Raw genomic sequence first — 10549 nt, forward strand, 5'->3', positions numbered from 1 at the left:
TACAATAAAAATTAATATTTCGGTTCACGAAAACTTGTAAAAAAAACTGAATTGTCAAATTCAACAAATTAAAAAAGATCGAGTCAGCTAATAGACTATCTAATTCAAGGCACTTGACTAAGTGTTGCGCTCCAGATAAAGATCGAACGATGTTATTGGTTTATTGTGGAAATCTAATTCGGAGAGCAGACGCACGTAAAAGCAATCAGCTTTCTGCGGTCCATAGTCAAGTGTAATCGCTTATTCCCACCAATCTTCCAGGAAGTTAAAGGCTAAAATATCCAAACCACGAAAACTTGCGACCACTAATCAAGATGAACAACTCGTCTGCATTAAATTCAAGTGATATTCCCGATGATGTCTACGGCTATTCGTTCTCAGATGCCTTCACTTTCCCTGTTTTCACATGTTACATAATCATCACAGCTGTGGCAGTAGTTGGAAACTTCATGGTCTGTTGTACAATCATGGCCAACAGAAATTTACGAAACAACCCAACAACACTTTTTCTGTTGTCTTTGGCATTTTCGGATCTAGTGACCGCCACAGTAGTCGCGCCATTAGACATTGAAGTATTTTTTCGACATGGAGTCTGGCTGCATGGAGAAGTAATGTGCGAAATTTGGAGCACAGTTTTTGCTACTACCGTTCCCACCTCGATTTGGACCCTTTTAGCTGTCAGCGTCGATCGCTATAAGAGCCTCAGTGATCCTCTAAATCGCTTCCGTCGAACAAGGTTCATGACACGCAAAAAGGCTTTGATAATCAACTTTCTGATATGGGTTTACAGCATACTCGTTGCTTCAATTCCTCTTATGGGCTGGCGAAATTATCCAGGAGAATCGGTTATCTATGAAGGCATTTGTTGGTATCCTTACAAAAGAGCGTACACCTCGCTGACATGTTTTTTGAACTTTATACTGCCTTTGCTCATTACCTGCGGAATTTACCTAAAGATTTATGACATTGCGCGTGAGCGAAACAAGAGCGTTGCTAGTCGCTCGATGCAAGTGCGGACAACTGACATTTACACAAGGAACTAACAGTTATTTGAGGAAACCTAAAAGCAGCTAAGACTATTTCAATGTTTGTGGGGGTGTTCTTTTTCTGCTGGGTCCCTTATTCTATGTATATCATTATCATCGGTTTGTGTAAAGAGTGCAATGAAATGATACCGCTTGAAGCTTATCCTTTTCTGCTGATGTTGGGCTATCTTAACTCGGCCCTGAACCCTTTTCTTTTCGCTTTCCGAAGCAAGAGCTTTAAAAACATTTACTCCAAGATCTTAAGTTCAGTCATTCACAAGGCACAGCCAAAAGTGAAGTCCCGCAGGGGTTCTACAATATCACAACTCACTTTCACTTCTGAGATTCCGGATACAATGGACAATGGTATTTGGCTTCGAGCAATAAAGCGAGTCGAACAACAAGAATTCCCGGGTAAAATAGCTGTCCAAGATGTGAGCATGTAGAAGATTTTGGCCTGTGTGGCAGGCGCTTGTGTATTTTTTGGGCGCGCATTTGGGAAAGGTTAAAAGCTCGAGACCTTACCCTCGCGTAGCCGTCTCTCTCCTTGCCCATTTCCCAAAAAGAAGAAGAAGATTTACACTGATTAAATTTTCAGTCGAGTTCTTCAATTCGCTGTTGGTTTATTTTAAAAATTTAAACGCTGCTTTCTACAGGTTTCTCTATCCTGACGAACTTGATTCGATCCGAGGGAGTATCGATATACTTGGCGCAAAAGTAATCCGATTGTTCGGCATTATCTCAAAGTATTAAGACGGAATCCACCAGGAAGTCGAGTAATATTCATTGTAGTTGGACAAAAATCGAGTACCAGAATAATTTAAATCCTTTTGCGTTATTTCCTAACCTTAATAAAACTGAGGTGAAGATGTTAGTTAGTATCCGTGATAACACCAACAATAATTTCTTATCAGAGTCTGAGAAAATGAATTTCAAAGTTGACAAGCTATAGGCAAGAACTTGGAACTTCGAAATTTGTTTTCGATGTTTGGTGTTTGATAAAATATTTGAAGCAGTAACACAAAAACTTGCAATAAGGTGTAAATAATTTTGGTACATAATTTTGTCCAATAACTACTCGAAGTCCTGGCGGGTTCCATAGTAAAACCCTTTTCGCCGCTGTATAGCAATATAAATATTGCTATTTATACTTAATTATTTATTCACCTCTTAGTTTCTAAAATTTGTTGAGAGTGGCAATTGATTGTTTCATGAAAACACTAGTAATCGAACATGACAGCTGCATTCTTTCTTGTGGCGCGATCTTGTGCACTTTCTCAAACAATTATATGAAGTGGTTTTGATTGTAATAAGGGACGGACCATTATTTTTTTGGAGGGGAGGGGCAAAAATATTGAAAAAAATTGTTTGCAGGGCCTGGAAAGACAAAATAAATTGTTTGCAAACACGATGTGTATAACAAAAAATAGTAAGAATTTCGAAAAAAAATGTTTGCAGAGGTGCATAAACTAAAAAAAAAAGTTTGCAGAGGAAAATTTTTCATCCCCCCCCCCCCCTCCAAGAAAATAATGGTCCGTCCCTAAGGGAAACATTTTATAATAAAAAGTTCCAGTATTCTGATTATTGGACTGGAACCGAGAGATCAAGCATCATTACTTTGTCGTACTGTGTTCGTCTGGTGGCGATAAAAAACACTTAAATATGATAATACACGTAACTAAAAAGTAGATCATATATGCACTGCCAGTAGGAATATGTAGATGAAAGGAATGAGAGAGACTTCATGCATCGGAGGAGCGCAATCGGCTCATTTATTTCGTTCTTTTACAGATACTGGCCGCACGACTAGTTAAGTTGTTCAGCTATTCATTTTGTTGTTCTGGATGTTCTCTTTTCATTCATGGTACTTTTTTCGCTTGATTTGGACCATTGTCCAGTGAAAGCAGAAAAATAACCATTTAAAGATGTCTGCGTAAAGACTGACATCTCCTATGTTTGTATTATTTTGAGTCAAGTACTAACTATTTCTAGCCTAATTATCATCTTTTTTTTTAGATTTTAATCCTGGGTGTAACAATTAGTTTTAGTGTGGGTGGGTTAAAGCATTTGTACATTTTAATATTTTTACTAATAAAATATTGTAATCTGGCTATTGTTAAATTTTTAATTATTTTTATTATTTATTACTTATACTAGTTCTCATTGTTTTTATACTATGTTTTAATTTTTGTCATGCGCTTTTCACATGAGCCTCAGGCTCGGATAGAGAGGGCAACCTCATCCCGTGCCATGACTTGAATAAATTGATTGATTGATTAATTGATTGATTGATTGATTGATTGATTGATTGATTGATTGATTGATTGATTGATTGATTGATTGATTGATTGATTGATTGATTGATTGAAGTATCAGCTGGATCTATCATGTACACTGAGGTCTGGAATCCTGTTAACGTATGTTAAGCGACTGCACCATGGCAACAAAAATTCCCAAGTGTGAGCTTTTGTCGGCCGGGCTAATTTTAAAATGCCTTTTTCACCGTATTTCCATCAAGCTTAACATGTATGCCTCGTTTTGTTTTCGTCAAGAGAAAATAAAAATGCGGCTTTTCTTTAATTACTCACTGAAGCGTGCTTTCTATAGGTTTTTACTTGCCCTTCTCTTCACGGGCCCTCAGAAAGGAAGTGTCCATGTATTGTAAAGCATCAATTTATTGAAAGATATTGACATTCAGTCAGTTTAAGGAAACCTGACAAAGTCCCCTGTAAAAATTCATTTCTTGTTTTACTTAAAAACGGCCTGACACATGTTTTTAAAATTGTGTCTACACGTAGTCAAACCACCATTCTTTGAATTTTTTAAAAAAGGATACAATTGTTTTGACTAGATTTGAGTAAACTCAAAGAATATTACTGTCGTTGCTATGGTTACCCTCTGTTGCTAGGAAACTAGGCATTTTTAATCATTATATTGCAGCTTGTCAGAAATCGAAGGTTGTCTTCCGACCAAATTTTTCTTTCAAAACCTGCACTATTAGTATTAAAGCTGAAAAAACAACATCGGTAGCTGTTTCTCGTTTGTAAAATTTCGAATCTTCGCTCGTTCGATAAGTCCATTGCAAACAAATTCAGGCCTGTTCCAATGAATGCCTGTTACAAGAAAGAAATGTGCTTGCGCCGTGTGGTCGATGACAAGTAATTGATTTTTCAAGGGGATTTTCCTTCCTTAAAATTTCATGTAATAGATAATGGTTTGAGTTCGTAATGACATGTTTTTCTCCATCGCATTTTCTTTACATCTCGTTCGTCAACTTTTAAAAAAACGTTTCTGGTAATAAACCCGAGTAATAAAGAATCATTAATTTAATGATGAATTTATGCATCGCAATATAAACGCTACTGGGCACCTACATTTGTCCTAGAATACAAGCACGTATAGTATTTTCCCCAAGAAGTAAAATTGTGTTTCTTTCTTTCTTCTTCATTTTTAATTGTAAAGCCAAAACAAAAAAGTAAATTTAGTTTTGTTTTTGGTGATATAGCTTCTAGCTGCCAAAATTGCATTTGATATAGCTCCCTGATGCCAACATAACATTGAAGTTACCACTTATCTCGATCCAGGTGTAATATCCCCGGAGTAAAGAATATTGTTTAAAAATAGTTTTTATGACGAAAATAGCACCAAACGTACAAAAACGGGTGATAGCTTTGATTTGTTTTGTTTTTTGCGTCATCACATCATGTGACCCATTTTCACCAATCGCGCGCGAGAAAATACTCGATACATATTCGTGATTGGATTATTCATTTTGTAACGCGTTGCTATCATTTCTGTTATCAAGAGTGTTTTGTCTGATATTAGTTAAAGATCTTTTTTGCTTTTATAACTCTTAAAAGATCTTCCTATTCCACTTGTCCTTAAGAAAAGCGGTCAAGATCACATATGTTTACACCCAGAGAGACTTCGATTTTTTTTTAAACCACTAACTGCGAAGGATGACCCTGTTTTCCCGATCGGTATTGCATTTTGGTGAAAGAAAAACAGCCGAGGACGATTTAATGTGTACAGTGATATTGCATATGGTAAAAAGCCGCAAAGATTTCAAGTGGTACGAATTAAATTAAGCCAAGTCATCCGAGCTAATATTACTGATATTTCACTCCTCAACGAATTGGCGCCCCCTTGTCTTTGATTACTTGGAGTAATAATATCAATACAAGACAACATGAGTGCATAAGAAGCTTTGTCGCGTCCAATTATTCATTCTCGCTTTCTAAATTGCAGTGTAAAGTGCAGTACAACTGAAGAACACTGAAAAAGCGAGAATCTCGTCACCACTAGAAAGTGATTGCTTCCTTGAAACTAGTCAAAGGGAAGTTTGGAACGTCGAAGAGCCCCGGAACACTAAGATGAACAACACCTCTGAACATCATGACTCCAGTCATGATGAGGAAGACCCGTTGTTCGGCTTCGAGCCCACCTTCGTATATCCTGTTGCCACTTTTTACATATTAATCGTGACAGTTGCAGTTGTTGGAAATCTCATGGTTTGCTACGCTATAATCGCCAACAGAAATCTCCGCAACAATCCTACAAACCTCTTACTCTTGTCGTTGGCTGTCTCCGATCTTCTCACCGTCACCCTTGCTGTGCCATTTGACATAGAGGGACTTTTTCTGAACGGGGTTTGGAAACACGGAAAAGCAATGTGCATTACGTGGATCACCGTGTACCTCATCACTGTACCCACCTCGATTTTGACCCTTTTGGCCATCAGCGTGGATCGATTTAAGACCCTCAGTGATCCTCTTGCTAGGTTCCGGCGTTCGCGGTTCATGACTCCAAACGTGGCATTAATCATAATCTTAATTCTCTGGCTTTATAGCATTTTCTGGGCTTTTCTTCCACTCATGGGTTGGCTAGAAAAAGGTCAAGAGCCAATTTACAAAGGAAGCTGTATGGTACCTTTCACGAAGGTTTACACGACGCTCACAACCATCCTTAATTGGATTGCCCCATTGATGATCACTTGCGTGTTCTACATCCTGATTTATCTCATCGCTCGCAAGCACCACAAGTTCACCAACAGAGGTGGCCTTCCGTCGACGAAACAGCCTTCCAAAGACGAAAACAAGGCGTATTTGAAAAACATTAAAGCGGCCAAAACGACTGCAATGTTCGTGGTGGCGTTCTTTATCTGCTGGCTTCCTTATTCCTTTTTCAGCATTGCCTCGAACCTTACCCACTGGGAACCGTTTCCGTTCAAAGTTTACGTAGTGCTGTTGATGCTCGGGTACCTAAACTCGGCGCTAAATCCCTTTCTGTTCGCCTTCCGCAACAAGCGCTTTAAAGCTGTATACTCAAAGCTGTTTAGGCGGCTCAAACGGAATCCAACCGGCTCATCACTTCGCCGGCAGTCAACCTTTTCACAAACCACCAGCACCTCCGAGATTCCAGATCTGGACAGCAACGTCGTTCGTCTCCAGTCGATAAAGATCAAACGGGGTGAGTCGTCTCCTAAATGGTTTAAACGGTCCAAAAACTAAGAATGAAACTTTGGCAGACATGTTGGACGTTTAGGAAACAAAGGCCAATGCATGGAAAAGAGCTAGTTCATTAGCAGACTGGTTGAGCTGCCTTTTATTAATAAAATTAATTGGGATTAAACAGCAAAGGCTCTCGTGTCAACGTTTCCCTCCTATTGAATGAGTGTGGCATTTACAAGTCACATAGTTTTGGATTTCTTTAGCAAAAGAAAAAAGCCAAAACCTTTGCCTTTTTCTCGCCAGAGTTTTTTTAAAGAAATGTGTTTTGAAAGCTTTTTGTGGTAATTAAAAGGAAATAAAGAGATAAAAAAACATTTATATTTATTTTAATACTACACTGAATATTGTTAAACTTAAAATGTAAGTATACTCAGAGCAACTGGGACATAATGACAAATAACGAATAAAAAAGCCAAAGTCGTGCATTTTACTGCCTTAAACATTCCGTTATTAAAGGAGACATGCTGGTAGAAATTTAGAAAGCACGAGTCGTAAGCGAGTGCTTTCCATATTTTGCAGGTGTTCAGCTTTACTACAGGACTTAGGTTTTTTACATGTGTTATGATCGATATAGATTTGTACGCGTGAAAACAATATAACATGCATGGTTTTCCGTGTTTGGTAAACATTTAAGCTAATCAGTAGAGCTTCTAAAGAAAAAGTATTATAAAGTTTGTTTACTTGACCTTGCTTGATTAATTAGAATTAAAATACTTTAATTTAAAACTGATAGAAAAAGGAAAATTAAGCTTGTTGTCGAGTCTTTCGCCGTATAAAGGCGAGGAGCTATAAAGCAGCCAGTATCTCAAGAACTTGGCTGCCTGGCTGCCCTAAAAGACTACGGAATTCTTCCAAGAGTTAAGAGTTGAGGAAAATATTGTAGCTTGCAGTGTTGCATAAATTTAGTAAGTTATTTTTTCACTTCTGAAACAGAAAGCAAAGCCCGATGGGATATAAGGTCTTATAATGGGTTCCTCAAGATATTTTTATACGTAAGTTTAGATTGGTTTATTTTTTTTATTAAATTTTTTTAAATTTTTTTTTTTTCCCTTCCCTTGCTAACAATAGTTTTGTGCAAGCTATATTCTTTTTTCATTTACTCATAAGTTACTTTTCCGCAGTATATTTAATGATGAATAAAAAAAGTCATATCAAGGCCATCACTCGCTGTTAAAGTATAACATATAAACGAGACTCAGCGTAAGTAAAATATAAAAACGAATGGCTTGTAATAATAAAAATTGTAAAATGAAAACTGCCTTGAGGCAAATCTCGTCCCCAGAGGCCGCGATCCTTCTGCTCTGCGCCAGGGATCGGGACCTCTGGGCTAATCTGAAAGCCCGTCACAACGGAATCGAATCTGATTGGCTGTTGAAAACTTGTTCGTTTCACTACAATGTCAAGCGCACGCGCAAAATCAAACCGGAACCAGGATTTCCTGGTTCCGGTTTTGGATTAGCCCAGAGCCGTTGTACAACATAACTAAACTGAACGCTTTGGGAACTTCATTCTATAAGTCAACGTCTTACTCTTAGCGCCCAGAGAGTGAAACCAGTTGTGATCTCTGCTTTTCGTTAGTGGTCTAATCCACTCCCTCGACCTCTCTTATGAATATCACCCTGCTTCGTCCCCAGGCGTCCTCCTCCTTAGTCGTGCACGGTTTGCTTGGTGTTGTGAGACTGACGTGCACGGTTCGCTTGACATTGTGGGCCTGATGCGGACGTCAAGCTACATCCACCCCCACGCTCCCTGTTTCCCCCCCCCGCCTTACCGACTTAACTGTCCGGATGACTGGTGCCTGGGGACGAGGCAAATGACATCACCCGCTTTCTTAGTGTCGGTGGTGTTGATTGATCTATAACCTGGTTGAAATCGTACCCATGCTGTCAGCACAGGTGCAAGTTCAAGACCACCTGGTGTTGGATGTGAAGGCAAGGGTATCAGCTGTCTGCTCGAAGATTTGGACTCGCCCAGGCATTCGTGACATTCGGCTGACCATAATCAAAATGGTTAAAAATAGATCTGAAGGTGAAAGGAGGAAGTGAATACTCTTAGATGTGGATAAAATATTGCCCCCCCCTCCCCCCCCCCAGATAAAACCCCACTGGCTTACCACCAATGGCCTACCTTAAATGAAAAATACTACTCAAATCTGGAATATTTTAAGTATATATTGTGTTACCAGTTTAGGCTAGACGGTTAGCCAGAAGCGCACTCCTTTAGCGAGGGACCGTAAGGGGCTCGTGAGGGGGTCACTTCTCGTGAAACGTGATTGTGCGTTTTTATTCTCTGTGATCCGTGATTATAAAATAATATTGTCCGTGAACTGTAATGACATGCTTGTTGTGCCACGTGAAAGCAAAAAAATAATGTTTTGTAATCTTAAAATTTGAGTAGAATTCTACACTTTCCCGTGAAAACCGACCTGCCATGCAAGGAAGATTTCTGTTGGACACAATTTGCGCGACGGCTAAATATTTAAGAACAAGAAGTAGGTCATTTTTGCAAAATTGCCTTTGCAGGAATAAAAACAATCAATATGGAGGCTAGAGTGCATAAGACTTCCTCGTCTATGATGTTATTTTCCGTGAAACGTGATTTACCATTTTTAATAGTCGTGAACTGTGCACGTGACCGCCCCTCTTTAGGCCTGGATAGTGCTCCGCTTAGCCTGTATATGGTTACCTCTCAATTATGGTGATGGTGTACATGTCAAGTTATACACTTAAAAACACTTTGAATGCGAGTAGTATTTTTCATTTTAGGGTAGTCCATTGGTATTTTCCATGGTCGGTGATTGCCCAGATCCAAATTAATCCGTTAATCATTGCACTGGGCACCAAAAAGGCCAAAAACCATAACGGCCGAGAGTCAATACTTTTACCTGTGACTATGTTATGATCTTGAAGTGTATTAGAGAGATTTGGAAGCCCCTTATGAATTTCAAACGGTCGGTATAAAACGCAGACCATGCAGACTGCAGACTGCAGACCGTGCAGACGGTGCAGACCGTGCAGACTGAGTAATCTTTTTTCTTCTTTTTTACATTGTGTTTCACAAAACTTTTCACGAACGGTTTCCGAAGTTCGTTTGAAATTTGCCAAGTTCGCTACGAACTTTAGGGGGAATTTCATTATGTAGTTGTCAATCAAATTAAGAACTTCGAAACGAAATTGTGAATTTCACGTGCAGCGAAGTTGAAAGGTTGAGGAGTTCGCAAGTTGAGAAGAAGTTCGTCCAGTTTGTTTAATTTGGTGAAATGAATCCGTTCACGATACAAGGAAAGGCAATTTCAAGTCCAGGAAGGCAGGAAATCATCTAAAGTTGGCTTCAAGGTCAAGGATTATTTTATTTAGCTTCCAGCTTGTCGAGTTTTCTTCTACGTCAGAGAGCGCGTTACACTGTAAACATTGGAACATTTTAAGTTATAGGTAAAACGAACTGGTCGGATATAGCAGTTTATTTGTTAAGTTCAGGTTTCTAGTTCAATTTTATAACGTAAACAAATGCTTTGGTTGGTAGTTATGCTTTGGGAATACAGTACAGGGTTTTCTTGAGAAATCCCCCAAATATATTTACACTGTCCTTAATAATAAAATATAAGTAATTCGTAAATAAATACACATTTCAATTGTTCCAAAGCAAGTGTTGTTTATTAGTAAAAAAAAAATTTAACCAAAGCTTATTTTTTTGCAAATATAAACTATTTCAGAGGAACAGAGTTTCATATCACGAACAGACAGATGGCGTGACTTGCGTGTTGTGTAAACACAGAAGTATAACAAACACGGAATTGAAAAGTTCTGGTTTTCCGCAGATTTTCCAAACTGATGTGTATTCAAGAAGGAAAACGTTTTTTTCTCTTAAGAAGATTTTTACGGCACACACAAACAGTATTTTTATATGTAAACCGGTTCATCTGTTGAAATTTTTTCCTTCGAAACTGCACACGGCAGAACTTGTAATCTATTTTTAGTCGGGTGTCGGGTGACATTGGGAAAAACTTTGTTGTAA

The 10549-nt window shown here is 38.6% G+C and overlaps 1 protein-coding gene and 1 pseudogene across 1 annotated transcript; both read left to right on the forward strand.

Moving 5' to 3' along the window:
- The first annotated feature begins 195 nt into the window (after positions 1-195).
- Positions 196-3513, forward strand: LOC144628683 (octopamine receptor beta-2R-like; annotated as a pseudogene).
- Positions 3514-5272: 1759 nt separating this feature from the next.
- LOC144628787 (histamine H2 receptor-like) lies at positions 5273-6663 on the forward strand. Its single transcript, XM_078486904.1, has one exon. It carries the CDS (start codon positions 5399-5401, stop codon positions 6533-6535), a length of 1137 nt encoding a protein of 378 aa, XP_078343030.1. The 5' UTR covers positions 5273-5398; the 3' UTR covers positions 6536-6663.
- Positions 6664-10549: the final 3886 nt, after the last annotated feature.

This window comes from Oculina patagonica, chromosome 1, assembly GCF_052425735.1.
Source record: "Oculina patagonica isolate OP01 chromosome 1, crgOcupat, whole genome shotgun sequence".
In the NCBI taxonomy this organism is placed as follows: domain Eukaryota; kingdom Metazoa; phylum Cnidaria; class Anthozoa; order Scleractinia; family Oculinidae; genus Oculina; species Oculina patagonica.